Source organism: Brachionichthys hirsutus, chromosome 16 (assembly GCF_040956055.1).
Source record: "Brachionichthys hirsutus isolate HB-005 chromosome 16, CSIRO-AGI_Bhir_v1, whole genome shotgun sequence".
NCBI classification, from domain to species: Eukaryota; Metazoa; Chordata; class Actinopteri; order Lophiiformes; family Brachionichthyidae; genus Brachionichthys; species Brachionichthys hirsutus.
In genome coordinates this window covers 7,501-33,838 of record NC_090912.1, presented here as the reverse complement: position 1 = coordinate 33,838, position 26,338 = coordinate 7,501, and the positions used below count along the sequence as shown (strand labels likewise).

At 48.9% G+C, this 26,338-nt stretch overlaps 1 protein-coding gene and 1 long non-coding RNA gene across 2 annotated transcripts; both read left to right on the top strand.

The window, feature by feature from the left end:
- Positions 1-545: 545 nt before the first annotated feature.
- On the top strand, positions 546-23,384 carry LOC137905439 (dynein axonemal heavy chain 12-like). Its single transcript, XM_068749682.1, has 72 exons — positions 546-583; positions 877-988; positions 1,211-1,397; positions 1,488-1,545; positions 1,768-1,926; positions 2,194-2,386; positions 2,467-2,655; positions 2,740-2,893; positions 2,981-3,072; positions 3,165-3,343; positions 3,440-3,575; positions 3,669-3,794; positions 3,878-4,012; positions 4,246-4,439; positions 4,524-4,710; positions 4,811-4,996; positions 5,123-5,323; positions 5,472-5,666; positions 5,749-5,870; positions 5,963-6,098; positions 6,184-6,330; positions 7,959-8,078; positions 8,224-8,382; positions 8,461-8,631; positions 8,701-8,853; positions 8,957-9,196; positions 9,290-9,535; positions 9,667-9,786; positions 9,865-9,974; positions 10,120-10,303; positions 10,421-10,561; positions 10,639-10,722; positions 10,824-11,012; positions 11,130-11,249; positions 11,361-11,549; positions 11,627-11,778; positions 11,917-12,055; positions 12,158-12,324; positions 13,657-13,912; positions 14,001-14,297; positions 14,469-14,647; positions 14,897-15,089; positions 15,209-15,370; positions 15,478-15,672; positions 15,862-15,995; positions 16,081-16,243; positions 16,327-16,407; positions 16,524-16,703; positions 16,802-16,933; positions 17,043-17,136; positions 17,227-17,363; positions 17,461-17,702; positions 17,791-17,938; positions 18,039-18,184; positions 18,301-18,515; positions 18,594-18,786; positions 18,875-19,064; positions 19,172-19,344; positions 19,441-19,581; positions 19,701-19,859; positions 19,938-20,233; positions 20,324-20,580; positions 20,688-20,828; positions 20,929-21,066; positions 21,154-21,387; positions 21,485-21,673; positions 21,925-22,028; positions 22,113-22,317; positions 22,417-22,554; positions 22,632-22,723; positions 22,806-22,873; positions 22,973-23,384. Exons 1-72 carry the CDS (start codon positions 546-548, stop codon positions 23,164-23,166), a joined length of 11,676 nt encoding a protein of 3,891 aa, XP_068605783.1. The 3' UTR covers positions 23,167-23,384.
- Positions 23,385-24,239: 855 nt separating this feature from the next.
- LOC137906148 (uncharacterized) lies at positions 24,240-25,529 on the top strand. The gene is made up of 4 exons (XR_011105870.1): positions 24,240-24,368; positions 24,702-24,841; positions 24,923-25,034; positions 25,226-25,529. It is a non-coding gene; the product is annotated as an uncharacterized lncRNA (long non-coding RNA).
- Positions 25,530-26,338: the final 809 nt, after the last annotated feature.

The following is a 26,338-nucleotide window of genomic DNA, read 5'->3' as shown; positions in this document are numbered from 1 at the left end:
GTCACATACCCCCCCGCCCCCCTGTGGTCCATCATACTGTTGGAACATGGAAATAACTTTCCTACCTTACAAAAATACGCAAAGCAAATCAACAACAGCTTCAATTCTTGAGCTTCTGATCCTGATGTAATAAATTCAACCTTTCTAGAATTCTACAGGATCAAAACGTTGTCGCCTTTCTTTTCTTCTGCAGTTTGAAAGAAGTTTGAAAGAATCTGAGAGACATGGAGCGGAACACGGAAGACCAACTTGAACGTGGGCGACGCAGCAGCAGTTTGACCGGCCGGCAGAGCATACGTCCACGTGAAAGCGTTGCAGCACCGTACGTTCTCCTTCATTCACTCATTCATTCATTCATCTTCTCAACCGTTCTGCCTGTTACCGGGTCCGTGGCTCGTGCTGCAGCCGGTCCCATCAGTCAACGGGTGAGAGGCGGGGCACACCCCGGACGTGGTGCCAGATCGTCGCAGGGCCGCACACACACACAGACAGTCGTTCACACACACACATGCGCAATTTCAGGATGTCACCTCCTTCACAATATCATGAGGGAAAGCATCGCTGTACATCAAGGCCAACACCGGTAAGTAACTAAGTGGACCTGACGCTCCTCTTCAAAGCACCTGGAGCTTTTTGTTTCGTGTGAAGGATTATCGCTACAAAATTCACCATGCAATAAAATCCCCCATTAAATGTTCGTTGTGTGAAAATCATTTCATGAACAAAACAACTTTTGAAGCTGCTTCTCTAACATCTGGGAAACGTCGGTCCACGTTGGGCGACCTGTGGTTCCTACGGTTCCATCCGGATACGGGCGGCTGAAACTGTGACGTGCAAAGTTCCTCCTGCGTGACGTTTTGTTTCCTCCTTGGTCAGTGGCTACGAGAGCGGATCGGCCTCACAGCCGGACGGAGCAGCCGCCCAGTGGATCGATCGGGACACGCCCCCGGCCTTCCCTTTGGCAGTGATACCGAAGCCTCCAGGACTGGTGAGACGTTTGTTTCCACTGAGTCTCCGCCTCAATAAAAGGTCTGCAGGATGTGATGTTTTATTTAATTGTTTTCGGTATCATTGCTTCACAGGAAACGCTTCTGAACAGACAGCGCTGGGTAGGTTTTGTTTTTAAATTCTGAAATATGTACAAATATAAGTACGAAGAAAATTCAAGAATGAAACCGAAGCCTATTTTGAGTTTCGGTTCCATTGCCAGGCCCTCCGTAAGCTGAGGGAGAACGCAGGGAAACGGGACATTGCGCCCCCCTCCAAAGACTCGCTGGAGCGCATCGACGCTCGAGTCGGTTTGGACATGACGAAGACAAGTGCGACAAGGAAATTACTTCAGGAGCTCCACGCGGAAATAACGGACGACAATGTGAAAACGCTCAGAGAGCACACAGGTGTCCGGCTTGTTGTTGCTTAGATACCGTATGTCAGTACATCGACTGCAGATCAACCGGTTCTCACCGGGTCGTGTTTTCCTCCTGCAGTGAATCGTATAATAAAAGCAGAGGGAGAAGGTCCTTCAGGAGCGACGAGCGTTAAAGAGTGAGTGTCGGATGAGGAAAGGACCGATCCATCTATCGGGAAACAAACAAAACATGACAAAAAGACCGTTGTTAAAAAAACCAACGCCCAAGCGTTTGTAAAAAGCTGAATATCAGATCTGATAATTGGTCAATAGGATCCTGTAATTGACACAAAGGACGGATGAAAAACTAGCACGTGTACATTTACTAAACTGAACACTTTCATGCCGATCTTTTTCAGGGGTCTTGATTTCTCCCGGTGTTGGAACCAAGGTTTTGTAGAGAACCGCGAGCGACTTGACGACACTCTGAGCATCACTCATCCGGTAATGCAGATTATCCTGGAGCTGTGTTACCGGAACCTTTCCACGCTGGTGCTGGTGGACCTCTCCGGCTGCAGGTACGGATAGATATGCTGCATGTAACGCTCTCGGGGGGCCCTCGGGGCCCCAGCCTGACCCAAACCTCATTGGCTGTTCCACCTTGCAGCTTGTGCTGCCGGACAATGTTCAGTTGACAGCGATGCATCACCTGCTAAATGGAGTAATGTCTCGTGTGCCAAATTGTTGCATTGAAACTTTCCATGGAGTTGCTGCAGCTGAGAAGACGCTTTCTAGCAGCGCAGACAAGGGCCCGTTCAACAGCTTCTATCTTGTGTTGCTAACAGGTCTGCAGGCCCGCTGGACCACCAAAGCCTGCAGGACAAAATCAACGTGGGCTGTAAGAGGACAGAGGACAATCTTCTCCAAACCTGGTTGGAGCCAATCCTCCTCCAATTGAAGAAGAAAAGCATCTATTACATGAAAGAACCAGAAAAGATCTCCCTGTTTAGATGCGCATCTGTCCTCGTGTCAAATCAGGTGAGAGGAAACCGACTTTGTGTTGAATTGAATCTGGACTCAAAAAGCCGATGATGACGCGGTGTCTTTTTGTCTTGTAGTTGAAAGCCCTGCTGAAGAAATGCACCGATGAGTTTGTCGAGCTGTTCCACCCACGCAATCAGCACCTCATGCCTCTGATCAGCGTGTCTCTGACACTCAACGGTGCAACATTACAGATGTCCCCCACAGTAGCGGAGCTGGAAGCGTCTGTGTCGGCCATGCTGGACTGTGTCACCAACACGCTGCAGGTGGGTTCAAGGCATTTATTGAACCCTCGCTTGGAAATACTCGCTCACGCTGGTTTTTATATTTTCACGTCTCCTGGTTTACAGAAGGTTCCGAACTTCCAGTCCACTTTGGGACGAGCTCAAATGTCGTTTGTGGATGCTAAGGTGCCAGAGGAGGTACTCTGTTCGGCCCACGAGACTTTAAAGACACGTGTGTGCGAGAATCTAGAGGAACCCGTCAAGCATCTCCAGACCTTTGGTGGGATGTCCTGCTATTCAGTCGTTTCCAGCCCTCCTCCCGCTGACTTTTGTTCAAAATATGCTGAGCTGTTCTTTCATTTTCAAGTTGACAAGTTTGCCTGGCTGGTGGACGGATCGGCACGAGCTCGGGTGGAGGCGTTTGTAGCTGAGCAGCGTTGTCTTGACGACTACGCCAAGGTGAGCAAACATCGTTTGTGCTGTCGATCTTCCAGTTCGTTTCCAGCTTTGCCGTTTGAAGAACAAATATGGAGTTTCACTCCTTTCCACAGGAAGTGGAGTGGTTCATGGTGCTGGCAGAGGACATCATGAGCCTCCCCGTGAGAGCCCACTTTACGATGGTGCAGCTGGAATGCCAGGAACTCAAGGAGGAGTTGGCCGCCAAAGCCAGAAGCCACGCCTGCATCATAATAGAGAAACTCGCCGCCGTCCACCGGGAGGAAAACATCCAGTCAGTCTCTTCTTGTAACATTCTGGAGCAAAACGTTTTCTCCTGTAATTCCGTTTGCAAATGTTTCTCCAAACCCGTTTTTGTGTCTGTGCAAAGGATCTGCTCTGAATTTGAGAGCATCAGTGACCGGTTACTGAAACCCCCAGAGAGCATCCAGGAGATGTCTGAGACCATCCAGTTCACCAAAGAGGTTCAGGAAGACCGGCTCGGAGAACTCCAGCAACAGATTGAGGTCAGGATTGATCCGGAGTTCTAGGAATAAATGCATGTTCACTTCAGCGCTCTTGAATCGGTGCCAATAGCACACTTTGATTTGCCGTTGCAGAAAGTCCACTGTCGCCTGCTTTACCTCCTCGATCATCACTCCTTTGCCAGAGAGGATCTAAAGCTCAATTCGGTTGTTACTCTTTGGCCACAGAAGATGCCGGCGATCTTTAAACGTGCTGACGAGGTAACGCCTCTCACGCTTCTTGGAAACAGCTGATTGAGTTATTCTTTGAAGACCTGTCTGAGGACGCCGTCTGTATTCTGCAGATTATTCTGAAGGGCAAGGAAAAAGGGGAAAAGGAGATGGTTGATAGGAGAAAAAGATTAAAGATCGACTTTGAAGTGTTGAGTGGCAGCTTCCAGGAGTTCCAGGAATACTCTGAGATGCACCGTGTTGATGAGGTGAGGCACACAACATGTCCCTCATGTTTAGCTGAACTACATGTAGCGACATGTGGCTGCGTTAGCATGCTTAGTGCTGCAGTCTGGAACACTGGATGCTGCTCATCTGAGCTTCACATGGGATGGATACGTGTCCTTGAATCATTTTCATGGTCAACATGCCTTTAAGTTACTTGTCAAGTAGTGATGAACATAAAATAATACCAAGTTGTCTTTCATGTCCTCTTGAGCAGTATCTGAAGAATATCCGAGCCGTTCTCAAGCAACTGAAGGAGGCTGCGCACGTCATCGTCACCGTTAACAAAGAGGAGGCCTTCTTTGCACAAGACCAGTCGTCCTACCCTCAAATGGAGGAACTCAGGAAGAGTGTGGAGCCTTACGAGCAGCTCTTCTCGTTGGTGCAGCAGTGGCAGCAGACGGAGAGCAGGTCAAGAGTCCCTTTGGTGAAGTCCTTGTTGAGGTCAAAGCCTTGGCTTGGGATGACAAACCACGTCTCTCTCTTTGTGAATAGATGGATGGACGGTCCCCTCCATGAACAGAGCGGTGAGTACTTTGACTCTGATGTGGAGATGGAGCGTTCTTTGTTCAAGGTGCAGAAGTTTTTCCAAAAGAAGCCACCAGCCGCGGAACAACCGACGCTGCAAAGCCCTGCAACGGTTCTGTCCGCCACAGTGTTGAAGATGATCGCGAGCTTCAAGGTGCTGGAGCTGACTTGAACGGGGCATGCTGGGAAAGTCTTGCAGTGCTCATTTGTTGAAGCTAAGCCTGTGTATGGGGTGAATGTGTTTGTGTTTGCAGGTGCATCGACCTGTGCTGATGGCGTTGTGTAACCCAGCCATCAGACCTCGCCACCGGGAGCAGATGTCGGCGCTGATAGGAGCGGACCTGACTCCTGAGACCGGTGTTACTGCACGGACTCTCCTCCAGCTGAATCTGAATCCTCATCTGGACCAGCTGGAGTCCATCAGTACTCATGCCAGTAAAGTAAGAGCTGCTGAATTTCTATCTTTGGTTTGCTTTTCCTTTGTGGCGTTTGACAACGTGTAACTTCAATACAAAATAGATTTGTTGAACACCATGTCCCTCCCTTCTCTGTCTGGCTCACTAAAGGAGTTTGCCCTGGAGACCAAGCTGCGAGCCATGAAGGACGATCTGGTCGCTCTGTCTTTCCCCAACAAACTGTACAGAGAGACCGGTGTTCACATCTTGCACAGCGTTGAGGATCTGCAGGCCACGCTGGAAGACCACATAGTGAAGAGTCAGAGCATGATGGGGACTGCGCTGACTAAAGAGTTTGGCATTCAGATCAAGGTGATCGATCAAGCCTTTTGAGCATTGACTCGTTTCATCTGAATAAAGAACTGCTCAGCTTGCATGGATGTGATCCGGTTAAAGGAAGGAGATTTAGAGTCTGCCGACGCCCAGCGTTGCAGAGCTTTGACGTATCGTGTCATTTCAGCAATGGGAGGAGCAATTAATTCACATCCAGGATGTCACCGAAGAATGGCTGAAGGTGCAGTCTCGGTGGGTTTACTTGGAATCCATCTTCTCCTCGGAAGACATCATGCAACAGATTCCAGAAGAAGGACGACTCTTCAAAATCGTCGACGCCACCTGGAGAGATATCATGGGCCGCTGCGCGAGGGATTCCCGGGTAATTTAGAAAGAAAGCAGCAGCCATTATTGTAAAAGCTCCCCTCTGAAGGAACATTTCTGTAACCGATCTGGAATTGTAGGTGTTAGAGGTGACCGCTCAGCCTGATTTGCTGGAGAAACTGCAATCCTCGAACCATCAGCTGGACACCATCGATAAAGGCCTGAATGTCTATCTGGAAAAGAAACGGCTCAGTTTTCCAAGGTAAAGAAAATCCTCATTTTGTTTTGTTCCTATCAGAATATATAGGATTCCATTGAAGAGATTCTGATACTGGCTGCTAACATTCTCACCAGATTCTTCTTCTTGTCCAATGACGAAATGCTTGAAATCCTTTCTGAGACCAAAGACCCCACCCGAGTACAGCCCCACCTGAAGAAGTGCTTTGAGGGTATTTCCAAACTGGACTTCCTGCCTGACTTGGAGATCCAGGTACGGCGGTCGGGCATCTTGTCAGGATTCCACGGGCCCGCTTGTTAAAGGCCGTGTTTCGGGTTGCATGCTGTGCTTTTTGCAGGGCATGTACAGCAGTGAGGGAGAGCACATCCAGCTGGTTGAGAACATCTCCACCGCTGCGGCCGGGGGGGCCGTAGAGAAGTGGCTGGTGGAGTTGGAGTCTGGGATGATTCGCAGCGTCAGAAACGAAATAGGCCGATCCATCGAGGTGAGAGGGCTGTTTCCAGCACCGAGCTTTGTCGTCTGATGATGATGAATAAATTTATTAGATGGAATGTTAGAGTACAGGTACAGTCAAACAGTAGCATGTATTACAGTACAGTAGTCCCTCGATATAATGCGGTTCATCTTCCGCTGCTTCGCGGAGTTTCAATTCAATTTTTCAGATTTTATTTTTTGCACTTGAACGCGCCTTGAAACGGCGCAAGGACGAAGAGGCGCGGTCGGAGGAACTGTGAAATACGCGCGAGTTGCTATTAATAACTTGTGTCATTAAAATTAAATTTGTTATTTCTAAAAGCTATCATGTTTATTTGTTAAGCGTTTGTTTTATAGCGCTCTTATTCTCTGTGTAAAAAGAGGCTTTTATTTTGTAGGAGCATAAACGTTATGTCCCTTATGGGTATCGTTTCTTCCTGTTGATTTATGTAGCCGCGCCGCGCTGCTGTGCTAAGCTATCCAATAAAGCAGCATGAGAGGCTAAAGACAGCACGAGTAGAATATTTGTTCTTCTGCACTCCAAGCGGCTCTTTCCTCGACCTGCAGGCCTTAACATTATTAACAGGAAAACGTTTACTGTACGTACTATATATTTATATTCCTCAAACAAATGTTTAGTTCTGAAAAGGTTTTGATCTTTGGTTTCATTCTATAATACTGAAACAATCTATTTAGATTAATGCCTGCCTGTTAAACGTGTATAAAGTGTGTGGTGAGGGGTTTTACAGCCTTAAAACATTTATGTACATGTATAATAATTGAAAAAAAATAAAGATGACTACATTGCGGATTTCACTTATTGCGGGTTGTTTTTGGAACGTAACCCCCGCGGAAAATGAGGGACTACTGTACAAGTACAGTCAAACATCCTGTCTAAGAGGAGCATTTCTAAAAAGCCCTTGCGGTTTTGTTTCCGTTGAAAGTTCTTCGTACATAAATCATCGACATTTAACAATACAAATAAAACTAATATTAAATTACTAACTTGCTGCAAAATAACAATAAAATAAAAATAAATTAATCCAGATATAAAATAATAAGTTCTACATAAATTACACCACAGATGCAAAATTACAATAAATTAAAAATTAAAAAGATACATAGTATGTATAACATAGGTGGACAAAAAAAGGCGGGGGGGGGTTGATCCGGAGAGAGTCGTGATGACTATCTCCGTCTATGCCCCCCTGAAAGGTGAATTTTTAGGGCCATTTTGAAGGAGGCCAAAGAGGTGCATGTTTTGAGGGCAGGAGTCAAACAGTTCCACCCTTAGGGGGCAGTATTGTAAAAAGATGATTTACCCATGTTAGTCCTATAGGAGGGGGTAATCAGGTTGTTGTTTGAGCTCCCTCTAGTGGTGTGGCTGTGGGTGTCACTAAATCTGTGGAGGTGTTTATTCAGGTATGCAGGGATTGAGGGGACTGAGGGCAGAGCTGCATTGACTATTTTAAATGCCAATCCCATTTTGAGCTGTTTAACCCTGTCTTCTACCCTGAGCCATTTTAGGCTAGCAAAATGTCCAGGAAGATGCCTTCGTGCTGTGTATGGATCCGGTGCGGGACAATGTGAGGTTGGGGGGTTCTCCGTGTGAACGTTTCTCTGTCATTGTGTTTGCAGGCCTACACTAATACTTCACGGATCAACTGGGTCAAGGAGTGGCCTGGACAGGTGGTCCTCTGCACCTCCCAGATCTACTGGACTCGGGAAGTTGAGGAAGCCATCAAAGGAGGCACTAAAGTAGGCTTTCACAATGTCATCTTCAGCTCTGGCTTATTTGCTGCAGCGACGTCTCACTCCTGTCCGGTTGGCTGGAATTTGAGATCACCAGTTTCCCCTTTGTCTGAAACGGGAACAAGAGTAATTGGCTTTTTGTTCTCTGCAGGGTTTAAAGAAATATTACAAGAAACTCCGGAATCAGCTGAGCGACATTGTGGAGCTGGTGAGAGGGGATCTGCCCAAACAAACCCGGATCACTTTGGGAGCGCTGATCACCATCGACGTCCATGCCAGGGACGTGGTTGCAGAGCTGCTTCAGAACGGTGCTTCAGATTGGGCCACAAGTCCATTTAACAGCAGGACTCAAAGACTTGGTGGGATAACGAGTGTCCTTTTTACAGAGGTGTCGAGCCAAAACGACTTCCAGTGGCTGTCCCAGCTCCGCTACTACTGGTGCTCAGACAATGTCCGGGTCCGAATCATAAGTTGCGATGTGAAATATGCTTACGAATACTTGGGAAACTCCCCCCGTTTGGTCATCACTCCTCTGACTGACAGATGCTACAGAACTCTGGTAAAACGGCTAACGAGCAGCCTGCGTGAATATTGGCACTTCTCACCTCACAAATAATGTTTGTCTCAGGTTGGTGCCTTTTCCCTCAATCTGGGCGGGGCACCTGAGGGTCCGGCAGGAACAGGAAAGACCGAGACCACCAAGGATCTGGCCAAAGCTCTGGCAGTGCAGTGTGTCGTCTTCAACTGCTCTGACGGCCTGGACTACATCGCTATGAGCAAGGTGATGCCAGTTGCAAATGTAGATTCCACGTTTGTAATCCTAGCAGCGCGGTTTCAGATGCCAGGACGTCGCGCTGACGTGTCTCTGCTGCAATCTGTTCCAGTTCTTCAAAGGCCTGGCTTCGACTGGCGCATGGGCGTGCTTTGACGAGTTCAATCGCATTGAGCTGGAGGTGCTCTCTGTGGTGGCCCAGCAGATCCTCTGCATCCAAAGGGCCGTTGAGCTGCATGCAGAGAAGTTTGACTTTGAAGGGACCCAGCTTACGCTCAATCCCAACTGCTTTGTGTCCATCACCATGAATCCTGGCTATGCAGGACGTTCTGAGCTCCCAGACAACCTCAAGGTGTTGTGTTGCACGTTCTCCCATTTATTTCAATGCAACGCACACGTCATCAAGAAACCTCTAAGTCACGTTTTCTGTCGCCTCTCTTTGCAGGCGTTGTTCCGGACGGTGGCCATGATGGTGCCCAACTACGCACTGATTGCAGAGGTTTCTCTATATTCGAGTGGCTTCCTGCATGCCAAGCCGCTCTCGGTGAAGATCGTAACAACCTACCGGCTGTGTTCCGAGCAGCTCTCATCCCAGTTCCATTACGATTACGGGATGAGGGCTGTCAAAGCTGTGCTTGTTGCTGCTGGAAACCTGAAGCTCAAGTTCCCTAAAGAGGATGAGGACATACTGGTAATGGTCTGATAGTTATGCAGTACTAGTATACAGAGCGTATACTCCTTGCTTTTATCCCGGAGTCGAGGCCTGCCACGTGATTGACACCTTTGGACCCTTCCGTGTCTTCTGCTTGTTGTCGTGTCCAGGTCTTGAGGTCCATAAAAGATGTGAATAAGCCCAAGTTTCTGTCCCACGATATTCCACTGTTTGACGGAATCATCCGCGACGTGTTCCCCGGCATCACCCTCCCTGAGGCTGACTATAAGGTCAGATGCGTTGCTGTAATTAACTCTTCCTGAGTCTTAGCCTGTCCAGTGTGATCAATGTGTTTGTGTCGCTGGCAGCGGTTCCGGGAGGCCGCTGAACATTGCTGCAAATCAAAGAATCTCCAGCTTACAGACACGTTCTGGGAGAAGTTGATCCAGACCTACGAGATGATGATTGTCAGGCACGGGTGCGTTGTTCTTTAACGTGTTCCTCTGTCGTGATGTTTCACGTTGGCGTGTTTCCGTGTCATCCAGTACGTCACTGTCTGGAAGAGTCTTCACGGGGCTCTTCCAAATGTGCTGCTGCATGGAGATGTTCTCTGTGTTCCTCAGTTTCATGTTGGTTGGAGGGCCCATCGCTGGGAAGACCCAAGTGCTGCGAGTTCTAGCCGACACTCTGAATTTCATGAGCGAACGTGGCTATGGAAACGAGCGGAAGGTCCGCTACACGACCGTGAACCCCAAATCCATTACCATGGGACAGCTGTTTGGAGAGTTCGACGCCGTTTCCCATGAGGTCCGGCTGTGGTTGCATCTTGTGGAAGTTCTTCTGAAGTTCTGTAGATTTCTACACGGAGCAGCCGGCCACCCGTTCGCCCTCTCACTCTTGCCCCTTTGTGTTTGCCCTTGTTAGTGGTCTGATGGGATTGTGGCCAGCGCATTCAGGAAATTTGCCTCGGACGAGTCGCCGGACCGTAAATGGTTGGTGTTTGATGGGCCCATCGACACGCTGTGGATCGAGAGCCTGAACACAGTGCTGGACGACAACAAGAAGGTGCAGAACACTCAGTGCTGCTGCTTTTCCCTGGTTTCACTCTTGAGTAAACTTCCTGCATTGCTCTCACTCCCCAGCTGTGCTTGATGAATGGAGAGATCATCCAGATGCCCGATGAGATGAGTCTGATCTTCGAGGTGGACGACCTGTCCCGGGCCTCGGTAGGTCCTTCTCAGCATGACGTTACTGGCTAAATTTGAATCGAGAGGGAGTGACTGATCTGTTCTTAGTTCCGTGACATGTTCTCATTCTCCCGCTGCAGCCTGCCACAGTCAGCCGCTGTGGGATGATCTTCATGGAACCGTCTCAGTTGGGCTTGGATCCCTTGTTCCTCTCCTGGTTGAACACCCTTCCTGACGCTCTCCGGGAGCCGGAGTCCCGCTCTTTGCTGACGGGCCTCTTCTCGTGGCTCGTACCGCCGGCCGTCCTGTTCCTACGCACGTCTTGCACGGTGAGTGACCCGAGGCCTCTGAAAGGCCCGACGGACACCTGCTGAATGTGCTGGATTCACATTATGTGCATTATTATGTATGACTGTCTTCACGCTTCATTTTGATTCTGTGGACAGGAAGTTGTCGCCACGACTGACTCCAACACTGTTCTGTCCTTGTGTCGCCTGTTTGAAATGGTCCTCGCCGAACCTTTGAAGTCAAATCCTGAGGAAAAAGTGATTCGGATCTGGATCATGGTAGAAAACAACAAGTCCTTTTACTGAATATTCTGCTCATCTTACTGTGAACTTCCGGGACGTTTGCAGTTCGGAGTTCAGCATGTCTGTGTATTCCGACCCGTTTCCCAGGCAGCCTTTGCCTACGCCCTGGTTTGGTCCATCGGTGGCAGCTGCGACTCAAACAGCAGAGAGAAGTTTAGTTCGTTCGTGAGGAAACTTTTGTCGGGAGAATCAGCGGAGCATCCGGTCCCTCAAACCGTGGGGAGATGGGCGTGTCCCCTGGACGAGGAAGGCCTGGTCTACGACTACTTCTACAAGGTATTGTGTGAGACCGCGACTTCTCAGGATGTCGCATTTGTCAGAATCGGCTCATCCCATTTGAATCTCTTGTCCAGTTTGACGGCGCCGGCAGCTGGGTTCACTGGAGCAGCGAGGTTGAGAACGTCGACCCTGACAGCATCACTACTAAGCCTGAAGACGTCATTGTCCCCACCGTGGACACGGCTCGCTACACCTACCTGATGGACCACTTCGTCAGCCACGGACGGTACGGATTGTTTCACTGCTAGCTCTGATTTTAGGAATGACGCTTCTCACTCTGTCCCAGCACGGATTGACTTACATTTAACAGAAAGCTATTTTCTCTGTGAAGCCTTTGTTCTTTATATATTTCTTATCTGCTTAGACCTCTTCTGCTGGTTGGTCCTACTGGCACCGGGAAGTCCGTCTACATCAAGGAGAAGCTGATGAACAAACTGGACAAAGACCGCTATCTACCTTCCTTCATTAACTTTTCAGCTCGCACAACTGCCAACCAGACGCAGGTGTGCATGCAGGAAACAGTCGGGTGCTGGTTTGACCTGCAGGTGTGGAACGATCCAAACGAGCAGGAGGTGTTTTAGTCATTCGACTTTATCCTCTCCCAGGATCTCATCGTTTCCAAGTTGGATAAGCGGAGGAAGGGAGTGTTTGGCCCTCCCATTGGAAAGAAGTGCGTCATCTTTGTGGATGACGTGAACATGCCCGCGTCGGAGGTGTTTGGGGCGCAGCCCCCCGTGGAGCTCCTCCGGCAGCTTCTGGACCACGGCCACTGGTACGGCTGGTCCGCTGTTACGATGAGAGAGAGCGAACGGCATGATGTCACGATGAAAGGGCGAGAGAATGACATGATGTCACGATGAAAGCGCGAGAGAATGACATGATGTCACGATGAAAGAGCGAGAGAATGACATGATGTCACGATGAAAGAGCGAGAGAATGACATGATGTCACAATGAAAGGGCGAGAGAATGACATGATGTCACGATGAAAGAGCGAGAGAATGACATGATGTCACGATGAAAGAGCAAGAGAATGACATGATGTCACAATGAAAGGGCGAGAGAATGACATGATGTCACGATGAAAGGGCGAGAGAATGACATGATGTCACGATGAAAGAGCGAGAGAATGACATGATGTCACGATGAAAGAGCGAGAGAATGACATGATGTCACGATGAAAGAGCGAGAGAATGACATGATGAAAGAGCGAGAGAATGACATGATGAAAGAGCGAGAGAATGACATGATGTCACAATGAAAGGGCGAGAGAATGACATGATGTTACAATGAAAGGGCGAGAGAATGACATGATGTTACAATGAAAGGGCGAGAGAATGACATGATGTCACGATGAAAGAGCGAGAGAATGACATGATGTCACGATGAAAGAGCAAGAGAATGACATGATGTCACAATGAAAGGGCGAGAGAATGACATGATGTCACGATGAAAGGGCGAGAGAATGACATGATGTCACGATGAAAGAGCGAGAGAATGACATGATGTCACGATGAAAGAGCGAGAGAATGACATGATGTCACAATGAAAGGGCGAGAGAATGACATGTCACGATGAAAGAGCGAGAGAATGACATGATGTCACGATGAAAGAGCGAGAGAATGACATGATGTCACGATGAAAGAGCGAGAGAATGACATGATGTCACAATGAAAGGGCGAGAGAATGACATGATGTCACGATGAAAGAGCGAGAGAATGACATGATGTCACGATGAAAGAGCGAGAGAATGACATGATGTCACGATGAAAGGGCGAGAGAATGACATGATGTCACGATGAAAGAGCGAGAGAATGACATGATGTCACAATGAAAGGGCGAGAGAATGACATGATGTCACGATGAAAGGGCGAGAGAATGACATGATGTCACGATGAAAGAGCGAGAGAATGACATGATGTCACGATGAAAGAGCGAGAGAATGACATGATGAAAGAGCGAGAGAATGACATGATGAAAGAGCGAGAGAATGACATGATGAAAGGGCGAGAGAACGACATGATGAAAGGGCGAGAGAACGACATGTCACCAGACGAGAGAAAACGCTGGTTGTAAACACGCTAATGTTCTCTTCTGATCGGCAGGTTCGACGTGGCTGACACTTCCCAGATCAACCTTGTTGACCTGCAGCTCATCGCAGCTATGGGGCCCCCTGGTGGCGGGAGGAATGCCGTGCCGGTGCGCTTCCTGAGGCACTTCAACGTTATCAGCATTAACCCCTTCAGTGACGGCACCATGGTTCACATTTTCTCCACCTTGATGAGATTGTCTCTCACCAAAAATGGATTCCCCGATGAATATTTCACTGTTGGAGACCAAATAGTGAACGCCACAATGGAGGTCAGAGCTCAGCACGAATAAGTTGGGGGGGGGGGGGTCTTAGTTTCTCTAATGCTTTGACTATTTGCTTATCTTTTCTTTGCCAAAGGTGTACAAGAAAGCCATGCTGAAGCTGCTTCCCACTCCAGCCAAGTCTCATTACACCTTCAACCTTCGGGACTTCTCCCGCGTCATCCAGGGCTGCATGCTGCTCAGGAGAGGGGCCCTGGACAGCAAGCAGACAATGATCCGCTTGTTTGTTCATGAGGTCTTCCGTGTTTACTATGACCGACTGGTGGACGACAAAGATCGGGAGTGGATGTACCAGCTGATGCGGAGCGTCGTCCAAGATCACTTCCAAGAGTCCTTTGACCATGTGTTTGATCACCTGAAGGAAGGCAGTGAGGTCAGCTGAGATTCATTGTCATAATATACTAGTAGAGGACTGAAGTATTGACTTGTATATTTGCTACTGGTATATTAAAACACCCACAAATACATTTGTGCTGCACAAATGGAAAACATGCACACATGAACCATAGAAGGAAATATTCATTGTCTGTGTTTCCACTCTCAGCTGGTTGAGGAAGACATGAAGAACCTTATGTTTGGTGACTTCATGAACCCTGACCTGGAGCAGGAAGAGCGCTTGTATGCTGAGGTGTCCTCCATAAAAAGCTTTTCTGACGTAGCGCAATCGAGTCTGGAGGAATACAACCGGATGAACAAGAAGGCCATGAACCTCGTCATCTTCCGGCAAGCAGAGTCCGGTTCATGCTGTCCATGGCAATATGTACTCTGATTGTTTACTGGAAGCTCTAACTTGGTGCAAAGGACGTGTGATGCTGAATACCGAACTAGCACTAGAGCTAATATTATAATGTACACTCGGTGCATTTAGACGTTTAAACAGACAATCCAGTTCCGTGTGTAGCAGCCAGTTAATAAAATGTTTGTCCCATCATGGCTCAATTAGCAGGGTAAATGGTGTGTGCTTTGATACAGCTACGTCCTGGAGCACCTGTGCAGGATCAGCCGCGTCTTGAAGCAGCCGAGAGGCAACGCTCTCCTGGTGGGGGTCGGCGGGAGCGGGCGGCAGTCCGTTACCCGTCTGGCTGCCTTCATGTCCAACATGAGCACTTTTCAGCCTGAGATCTCTCAGAGCTACGGCCTGGCTGAGTGGCGAGACGACCTTAAGGTCAGCGCCACGGTTGTGATGTCTGTCCTTTATCTGATATGTTACTGCATTACTTTCCATTTATGCATTTGTGAATTCATGTTGAACAAACCTGGCTCCTCCTTTTCCAAATCCTTCAGATGCACCTGAAAAATGCTGGCCTGAAAGGTCAGAAGATGGTGCTTCTGATCACTGACACGCAGATCAAAGATGAGGCGTTCCTCGAGGACGTGGACAGCATTCTGAACGCGGGGGAGGTGCCCAATCTGTTCGACAAAGATGAGAAGCAAGAGATCATGGATGTAGGTGGTCGCAGCAGTTCCGTCGCTGCACAAGGAATCCTTTCTAGTATGAAAGTCGCGTTGACTGACTGTTTCATGCTGCCTTTGCTGCATCTCTCGGTCTCCAGGCATTGCGTCCCGTCGCCCAGGCGGCCAATCCCCATTTGGAGATGAGTGCTTTAGCGCTGTTTGCCTTCTTCGTTGCACGCTGCAGAGAGAACTTGCACATTGTCGTGGCCTTTAGTCCCATTGGAGACACCTTCCGGCAGCGCCTGCGCCAGTTTCCCTCTCTGATCAACTGCTGCACTGTGGACTGGTTCCAGGTACTGGATTGGGATTAGGATTGGGATGTAATCACTTGTTCATATTTAAAAAGCTACAAAGTGTAATCTCCACGGCATTTCAGATCGTCTCTGAAGCTGTCTCTGCGGTGTGTCTCGATGTGTGCGGCAGACAGACCGTCCTGCCTTTGGTCACCTTCTCTCTATCCCATCTCCTCCTTCCTCTGACAGCCGTGGCCCGAGGAAGCCCTGGGGCGAGTAGCCAGCTCTTTCCTGCATTCTCTGGAGATGGCTGATGATGAGCGGCAGGATGTCATCACCATCTGCAAGGCGTTCCACACCTCCGTCATAGAGCTCTCAGACAGGTGGGATCTCTGCTGAGCGATATCTGAAGCTTTTAGTGCAGAGGATGTTTCTGGCATCTTCCTCACACTGTCTGTTGTGCTGCAGAGCTCTCGTTGAACGCGGCAGCCATCATTATGTGACGCCCACATCATACCTGGAGCTGATCGAAACGTTCCGCCAGTTACTCACTCGGAGAAGGGAGACGATCACCAAGGCTCGACGGAGGTACCTCGATGGCCTGGCAAAGATCGCTTCCACTGAAGCACAGGTAGATTTTGTGCCGCTTCTACTGAAGTTTCAGTTGTTTTTTTACTGTCAGAATGTTCAGTATGCGTTTGTATTTCTATACAGGTCACCACCATGGAGCAAACGCTTCAGATCAAGAAGCCAAAGCTGGAAGAGGCACGAAAAGAAATCGGCAAAATAGCAGAGGTGAAAAAAAGTGCATCTTCATCCTGCATCATCATCATCATCAAACCTTGAGGATACAGATCTAACCAATAGATCTGAACATACTGAATATATCTCTTCAATGTGATGCCTTACAGAAAGTGGAGAAGGAGACAAAAGAGGTCGAAGCCAAGCGTAAAGTTGTGCGAGCTGATGAGGAGGCAGCAACCAAAAAAGCTGAAGAGGCGGAGACTTTAAGGACTGACTGTGACAGGGAAGTGACTGTTGCCCAAAAGGAAGTGGAAAAGGCAGGCAAAGCTGCTCTGGAGAACTTGAAGGTGGGTGCTCTAGCTCCACTGCTTCAGTGCGTTGGCTTCCACTCATTCTCTCCATGGGGTAAACTGCTGAGTCAACTGATCTAAGCGTTCCGTTTCAGAGCTCTCAAATCGCCGTGGTGAAGGCCATGAAAGCTCCACCGCCAGCTGTGAAGCTGGTGATGGCAGCTGTGTGCGTGATGATGCAGAAAAGTCCAGACAAGATAAATGACCCGGAAAAGCCTGGAAAAAAGGTTGGACCAGATATAATATCTCTGTCCTCCCATGGTCTGCTCCTTATTTCTCTCCATGCATCCTGCAGCAAAGTATTGCAGTAAAGAATATATATTCTTTTCCCTCTAGATACTAGACTACTGGGGGCCAAGCAAGAAACTGCTTGGTGACACAAACTTTGCACGGAATCTGAGGGATTTCGACAAGGACAATATTCCCGTGAGTGTCCCAAGCCCCATTCCTAATTCATTATCCAGGAGTCGTGGTCGGGCTTTGCTGCAAGTAGCGCTGCTCTTTGTTTAACTTCAGGAAGCCGTGATAAAGAAGCTGATGGCGGAGTACATGAACAAGGAGGACTTTGAACCAAGTGTTGTGTCTTCATCGTCGTCTGCGGCAGCCAACCTCTGTTCATGGATCAAGACGATGGTGGAATATAACACAAAGCAGAAGGTGCAGCATTTTTCGCTCTGCAGAGCTGATCTTCTCCCGTCCGGTCCTCATGATGGAGGTACGCTTCTACAGTTAACACCAATCTCTTTGCTTTTAGGAACTGGCTCCGAAAAAAAAGAAGTGCAAAGAAGCTCAGGAAGCCGTGGCTGAGACCATGGCCCAGCTGAGTCAGAAGAAAGCGGCGTTCCAGGACGTTGAGGATCGTCTGGCTGGTCTCCAGAAAACAAAGGCGTTGAAATCCGAGGAGAAGGCCGGCCTGGAAGCGGAGACCCGTGGTTGTGAGGTCAAGTTGGCCAGAGCCGAGAAAGTAATCAAAGGTCTGGCCGGAGAGAAGGCGAGGTCAGGATGAGCCGCGTGAAATGTTCCTCTACTCTGTGGCAAACGTCAGGAGGTTGCACCACTTACTGACTGAAGCTCTTGTTTTTAGCTGGTCCAAAAGTGCAGAGGCTCTTCAGCAGACATTTTCCAACTTGACTGGAGACAGTCTGATTTCCGCCGGTGTCATTGCATACCTGGGGGGATTCACTCCTGCCTTCAGACGAGAGTGCATCGAATCATGGGCCCAAATCTGCCGGGTGATTCCTCCTGCATCTTGTCTTGTTCTGTCCAACTCCTTTCATTCAGGCGTCAAATCATGGACTCACCCGTGTTGTCCTTTTTCTTTGACATCTCTAGTCTAAAAATATTCCAACATCGGATTCCTTCTCTCTCAGCCGTACGCTGGGAGATCCGATTCAGATCAGGGCCTGGAACATTGCAGGTCTCCCCAGCGACGATTTCTCTGTGGACAACGGCGTCATCGTCGGTAATTCACGGAGATGGTGAGTCTGCACGGCTGAAAAACGTCTTCCGTCGGAGCCAATTTACTACGAAGGAGTCTGGTTGGATCATTCAGAGGACTGGAGACTCGTTTAAGTTCCTGTTGGTGTGCTTCTAGGCCCCTGATGATCGACCCGCAGGGGCAGGCCGGCAATTGGGTGAAGAATTCAGAGAAGGAAAACGATCTGAATGTCACGAAACCCACAGATGCACGCTTCATGAGAACACTGGAAAACTGCATTCAGTTTGGAAAGCCGTTGCTGCTGGAAAACGTCGGAGAAGAACTGGACCCCTCGCTGGAACCGTTGCTGCTCAAGCAGACCTTCAAACAAGGTGCGGTGAATCGGATGCTTCTCGCGAGAGGGCCATTAAGAGCTGGAAACGAACTACAGTCGCTCTTCTTTCATCTAGGTGGCGTGGAATGCATCAGGCTGGGGGAGAATGTGATTGAGTACGCGTCTGGTTTCCGTCTGTACATGACCACCAAGCTGAGGAACCCTCACTATCTACCGGAGGTGGCCACCAAGGTGTGCCTGCTTAATTTCATGATCACCCCAGACGGACTGGAGGACCAGCTGCTGGGGATTCTGGTCGCCCAGGAGAGGTAGCGCTCACAAGAAGCCCACATGTCCATAACTCTGCTTCTTCTTACCTGAATTGTGCAATAGTGCAAAAATGCGTCTCTCCTACAGTCCAGAAGTCGAGAAGCAGAGGAACGACGCAATCGTGCAGTCGGCTGACAATAAGAGGCAGCAAAAAGAGACCGAGGACAAGATCCTGGAGACGCTGCAGTCAACAGGAGACATCCTGGAGGATGAAAGTGCCATCAAGGTTCTGGAAGAGTCAAAGATTAAATCTGACAAGAGGGCTAAGAAAGAGGAGGTGTGGCCAATACACAGAGAGCGCCGATGTTTTCGCTAGAAAGTCCGCCTGACGATCGCTACAAGTCTGCTCTAGAGATCTCACGTCCTGCTCTGTGTCTTTTCCAGATTGCCGAGAAGACAAACGTCATCATAGCCAAGTCCAGGGATGCTTACAGACCCTTTGCCAAACTTGCGTCGGTGCTTTTCTTCAGCATTGCAGATCTGACCGCCATCGACCCGATGTACCAGTATTCTCTCGTCTGGTTCGTCAACCTCTTTAAGAGCTCCATTAAAGACAGGTGCGTGAAGGTTGCAGCTGCAGCTTCCAGTAAATGGACCTCGGAGCTGCTCGACGGTGATCTGAACCTTCCTAGTGTTTGCCTTTCATTCCTTAGTGCCAAGAGCCGGTGCCTGCAGAAGAGGCTTCGGAACCTGGAGGATGACTTCACCTATATCCTGTACTGTAATGTCTGCCGCTCTCTGTTTGAAAAGGACAAGCTCACCTTCTCGTTTCTCCTCTGCTGCAACATCCTCCTGTGGGTGTTCAAGCCAACACTGGAACTAGACATCGTTACAGTTCCATGTCAGAGTTTCGTTCTTCTACCACATGCTTATTTGGGGTGTTGTGTTCCCGTCGCCTTATTTTTCCATCCAGGTCAAAGGACGCTATCGAGTACTGCGACTTCATGTTCCTGTTAACTGGGGGGGTGGGCCTGCAGAACATGATCCCCAATCCCGATAGCAGCTGGCTCCAAGACAAGAGCTGGGATGAGATCTGTCGAGCCAGTGAACTGCCTGGGCTGCAAGGATTAAAGTAAAGAGCGACACTCACACAGAGTCGACGGTCCTGCTTGTCCTTTCAGAGCCTTTCTGACTGGTATTTACTCTGTAGGGAGGCGTTCATCAGAGACGCGAGTTGCTTCCAGCCTGTTTATGACAGCATGGAGCCGTGGAACGCTCCCCTGCCTGATCCATGGGAGGAACGACTGAATGACCTGCAGAAGATGGTGGTTCTGCGCTGTCTCCGGCCAGATAAGATGGTGCCTGCTATGACTAAGTTTGTTACCAAGCACATGGGGAAGAGGTTTGTCCAGCCTCCTACCTTTGACCTGAGCAAGAGCTACCTGGACTCCACCCCGTCCTCCCCACTCGTCTTCATGCTGTCTCCAGGAGCAGATCCCATGGCCAGTAAGTCGTCCACATCCCAACACTTGTCTGGAACGTTTAAGAATCTGGCCTCCTCTGAAAATGATTCCAGGTGAAACATTTGCTCCACAGGCTTGCTCAAATTTGCCAAATCCAAGCAGATGGTCGGCGCCAAGTTCCAGTCCATCTCCCTGGGTCAAGGGCAGGGACCCACGGCTGAGGCGATGATCACACAAGCCATTGCCAACGGTACGTGGGTCTGCTTGCAGAACTGCCACCTAGCCATTTCTTGGATGAACGCCCTGGAGGATATCTGCGACAGCCTCCCCGAAAACAAAGACCTCAAGCCCGGATTCCGACTGTGGCTAACGAGCTACCCTTCAGCCCGGGTAAACTGGCTTCACCACAACACGCGTTATTGGTCCCATTCATTTGAGCAGCAAGGCCCAGCTTTACTCTGGTTCTCACTGCTGGACAACAATCTCTCTGATTCCAGTTTCCAGTGTCCATCTTGCAGAACGGCGTCAAAATGACCAACGAGCCTCCGACCGGACTCAGACAGAACCTCCTGCAGTCTTACCTGACGGACCCGATTTCTGAGCAGACGTTCTACAGCGGATGTCCCGATAAGGAGAAAGTGAGTTTGTGTCGACGCTGTTCATGACAGGAATTTGACATTTCTGCAGCTTCTAGATGGACAATACTGAAAGCGTCTGACTCGTGATTTCCTCCGTTAGGTTTGGGAGAAGCTCCTGTTTGGATTGTGCTTCTTTCACGCTCTGGTTCAAGAGAGGAAGACGTTTGGACCGCAGGGCTGGAATATTCCTTACGGCTTCAATCAGTCGGACCTTCATATCAGCATCAGGCAGCTGCAGGTGTTCATTCAGAGAAGACCGGTTTCTGTGTCGTGAGAGAACGAAGGCAAAGGACGTCACGATGCTGCGTGTTTTTACATGTTTCAGATGTTTGTTAATGAATACGAGGAGGTTCCCTTTGATGCCATCTCCTACCTGACTGGCGAGTGCAACTATGGCGGCCGAGTGACTGACGACTGGGATCGGCGCCTCCTGTTGACCCTCCTGGCCGACGTTTACAACAAGAACGTCATTGAGGAGCCGCTCTACCCGTTCTCCCCCAGCCGCGTGTACCACGTCCCGTCCAACTCCAGCCATGCAGGCTGCATCAAATTCATCCAGGTGAAGCCGTTTGACACGAAGCACACGAAGCGCAACACGTTCTCATTGCACTGACAATCTGATGTCGACCGAGGAGGAATCGTGTTTTGTGTTCCAGGAGCTTCCGCAGGATCAGCATCCGGAAGTGTTTGGGATGCATGAAAATGTGGACATTTCCAAGGATCTCCAGCAAACGAAGTTGCTGTTTGATTCTTTGCTGCTCACCCAAGGCCGACAAACTCAGGGAGGACAGAGCTCCGGGGCCGATGGCGCCCTCTATGACATTGTGAATGACATCATCTGTAAGGTGTGAGCTTGACTTGGCCAGGAGGGAAATCTCCCAGCACCATTGTGCGCATAATCATCTTCTCTGAGCGGAGATTTAGAAAGAGAATTGTTTGTGTAAACTCGCGACGCACTTTGAAATGTCTGGATTTAACTTGTTGCCATGAACCTCACCCGGCGCCAGTTCCTTACGGGAAACCGCGTTTGCCTTGAATATGAGCTCTAGGAGCTGCGTCGCGTGCTCAAACTGTGTTCTCTTGTTTTGTCCTCCAGCTTCCCAGTAACTTTGACACCAAGGCAGCGCTGTTGAAATACCCGGTACAGTATGAGGAGAGCATGAACACAGTGCTTGTCCAGGAGATGGAGCGCTACAACGTGTAAGGACCAGCGGATCCGCGGAGGACTTGGAATGAGACGGCACATCCCGACCTGCTCACGGGACTCGTTTTGCTCTTTCTCAGGCTGCTCAGTTTGATCCGCGAGACTTTAAAGAAGCTGCTGAAGGCCATCAAGGGTTTGGTGGTGATGGATGGAGAGCTTGAAGGCATCGGAGGAAGTTTGGCTTTGGGCAAGGTCCCAGAGGCCTGGACCAAACGCTCCTACGCCAGTCTCAAACCTTTGGGCAGCTACGTTACCGACCTTCTGGCCAGGCTGAAGTTTTTACAGGCGAGTCGGTGGAATGAAATCATTGGATGAGCAGAAACAAAGTGAACACACGGAGATATTGTTTACTCTTTGCTCTTCCTTTTTGCTCTTTCCTTGTAGGATTGGTATGACAATGGCAAACCAAATGTGTTCTGGCTGTCTGGGTTCTACTTCACCCAGGCCTTCTTAACTGGAGCGGTGCAGAACTACGCTCGGAAGTACCAGATCCCCATTGATCTGCTCGGCTTGGACTTTGAGGTTAGAAGACGAGTACTTCCTATCGCTCCAAAAGCTGTACTGATCCGCGGTTTTGTCTTTCTGATTTCTCCTTCCAGGTTCTCTCTGTGGACGAGTCGGACACAGCACCCGAGGACGGGGTCTATGTCAACGGCTTGTATCTGGAAGGAGCTCGGTGGGACAGAGAACGGTAAAGCAGCTTCTGCCTCATTCTAATAGAATTATTCAGAGACTTTGTTAGCTTTAAATGTTGTTTCTCTTTTCCACATCAGTGGAGTTCTTGTAGAGCAACGTGCCAAAGAGCTCTCCAGCAAGATGCCCATCATCTGGATAAAACCCTGTAAGCGTCAGAAAAAAACGCATTCCAGCTTCCATCGGGATTTTCTTTTGTTTAGTGCGTTTTCTTATTTTTCTGTTTCTTTTCTTCTCTCCCGTGCAGCTAAAGATGAGGGCGAGGAACCTCCTACGGACATGTACGCTTGTCCTCTGTACAAGACCAGCGAGAGGAAAGGAACCCTGTCCACCACCGGCCACTCCACCAACTTTGTCATTCCCTTGCTGCTGCCCACAAACATGCCGGCACGGCATTGGATTAAGCGCGGCGTCGCTCTGCTGCTGCAGCTCGATGACTAAATATTAATGTTTGTCTGGAGCAGAGGGGATGAAGATGGCTAAAGCCGAGTCGGTGGAATATAAAGCCACCACACATCGCCACCTCGTGGCCGGTATACGTTACAAATCAACCATCTCATATTATATGTGTTGAGGCCACTTTTGTTTTTTGTTCCACCAGGGTGTATTACGTAGATTTAGATGTTATATATTAAATGTATTAAAGCAATTGTACGTGATTGTAGTCTCCAACCTGTCATAAATTTGCCAGGGCGATAGAGAGAAAGAGCTCTTCTCGTATTACGAGAACGCCACCGCTGCACATGGACGTCCGACCAGCAGGATGGCGGAAACCGAGCAGCTGCTTGGTGACAAGCAGGAGAAGGAAACCCCAAAACGCTTTTTCTTGTTTTGTGATGTATGCTCTCAGCCACTAAAAACAACACGTTTCCATGGAAACCATGCGTACAATACTCAAAATATCAAAACTGCATAGTATATTAGATATAATATGTAAATTGTGCGAGGTGAGGAAATACTGGTTTCTCCATATGTCCTTCACAAATGAACGTACGGTTCACGCAATATTTTGATTTCAAATGTTTGGAACATTTCTGGTGTTATTCCAGAAACGGCCACAGGAGGGCGAACGCGGCCGCTTCAGTGAGCGTCTGAAGTTGACAATAAGCATAAATATGCACACAACCAAATGTCTTAACAACTTGTAACCCGGCACACTTATAGATGACACATAGGGCTATAACCGAGGTGACGGACAGGTTGATGTGATTTACGGTGTAGACGTCACATGCGTGCAAAGCTTTATTTTTGCCATATCTCGGGAAGGGAAGGTCGTAGAGAGACGCGGTTGGGACCGGCGTGTTCAGCGTAGCCGAATTATGTCGGGTAGACCAGGTTTCCAAGTCTCTACAACGTACCGTTCTCGCGATAATTCGAAGAAATGAACGGAGTTTGGGACATTTCCGGTTTATGTGTAATTAATTTGATGTCGGGGGGATAAGGGGGAACCAAACTTTAGTTCCGCATGTTTGTGTACCCCACGGGATGAGATTATTGGCGCGCTCCATGAGAAAGACTGGGCGTGCGGCAGTCAATGTCTGGAAAGGAGCAAGCAGAATTGGTCCAAGAAATTGTTGGAAAATAATCTCTAAGAAGACGTTTAACCTCATCTTTATTCCTTTGGAGTCTGTGTGGCCAATGAGGTACAGTTTGTTTGCTTTTCTGTGTTAATTAGTGTTTATGTGAATGCCATGTGAAGCCAATTAAGCCTGTGATTTATATTTGTGCTTATTTGTTTAATGTGCATTTATGTCATTTTATGTCAGTTCTAATCCTTACGTTAATTTGTCTTTATATTTATATTTTCTTGTTTTGGTTAGGGTTAGGGTATGCACACAAACAAATGTCTTAACAACTTGTAACTTGGCACACTTATAGACGACATATGTGGCTGGAACTGACGTGACGGAAAGGTGGGTGTGACTAAGAATGACGACGTGATGGACGTGTAAAGGTTTAATTTTGTCATATCTCAGGAACGGAAGGTCGTACAGAGGCGGGGTTTGGACCGGCGTGTTCAGCATAGCCGAATTATATTGGGTAGACCCACTTCTCAAGTCTCTACAACGTACGGTTCACGCGATATTTCGAACTACAATTCCCCCTCAACCAACAGGTAATGGTAACCTTTAAAATGAATAATGCAAATCTCGCTGAATCTCCAGTCTTCTACCATGTTTTGTTTTTCACCACACAGGAGTCTTGAAACAATGTTTGAGGAGCGCTACTCCTGATTGGACGGCAGAAAAGACGGAGGGTTGTCCTTTTTCCTGACTTTACTCTGCCCCGGAAAAGGAAGAGACTGCAAGGTGGGTTGGGAAATGTATTGAAAGCATGATAAAGCGACGGTAGTCTCCTTATTTATGTCCCTCCTTTGTGTTATTTTGTATTTTATTTCTAACTACGCAGTTATATTCATTATTACTACATACAGGTAGCACTTCTCTTTTCTTCATCTTGTTCTTCACACTTCTTTTTTCAAAATGTTTGTCGACTTCAGGGGCGGGACTTCCTGTTACCATGGTCCCTAGGAAGCGGAAAGCATCTCTCCGTCGGTGCAATGGCAGCGTCCCTCGTGGGGGCGAGTCAGACGTGGATGCGATGCTGGTGGAGCGACTTTCTGATACAGCGAGGCTTGGGTGTGTGATCTGTGACATCACATCCTGTCAGCACATGGGTTTTTTTTGCAGTGTATTTGCTGTTTTATTTTTTACAGTGTTGGATGTGAAACGTGAACCGGATGGATAGAAATATAAATGTACATTTTCTTCATATTGCCGATCTGATCTGCTCGGAAGATCTGCTTGGACATGAGATTAAAGTATGTATATTTACATTCAGATTGTCTGTGATGTCGTCATTGGTGTTGAGAATTTGTTAATGACTGGTTATCAGCTGGTCGAGTTTATGCTGGCCTCACAGCCAGATGGTACTGGGTTCAAATCGTGTCTGCGTCGGGGTTCTCCCGTTTCCGCCCACCTCCAAAAACGTGCAATTTAGGGGAGTCGGTTACTCCAAATTGTCCGTGGCGTGTGAGTGCGTGCGTCGGTGTGTGCACGGGGGTGGGGGAATAGTTGGTAGCAATGTTGAAAAGTTCAAAGAGCCCCAGCTTCAAATCCCACTACGGGAATGGGATAGAGAGGGGGTAGCAGGGTAGACCCAGGGCCACCTGGGCGGAGTGAAGTGGACCGGTCCAGTTCACTCCGCCCAGGCAAGGCCCTAGGCCTACCCTGCTACCCCCGTTCTACCCCACTCCCCCAGCGGGACTCGAGCCCGGGGCCTCCGACACGGTGGTTGGTAGCAATACCAACCACCCCACAGTGCGGGGGAGGAAACCCGAGGCGTTAACAAAGTCATGCTTGTCGGATGATGAGCTGCTATTCCAGACCGCAGCGTGTTGCACTGGAGCTGTGCTTTTTCCTTATGCGACATCACACTGCGTTCTCGGTGGTGCAGTGGGTAGCACACTTGACTCCCGGCCAGAAGCTCCTGGGTTCAAAACCAAGGGGTGCAGCATGTATTTTTTTTTACAAGAATTTGAGGTTTGTTGTTTGGTAAAGTAAATGGGAAACGGCGCGTTCAATGACTCCACTGGGGTGATGTAAAGTTACGA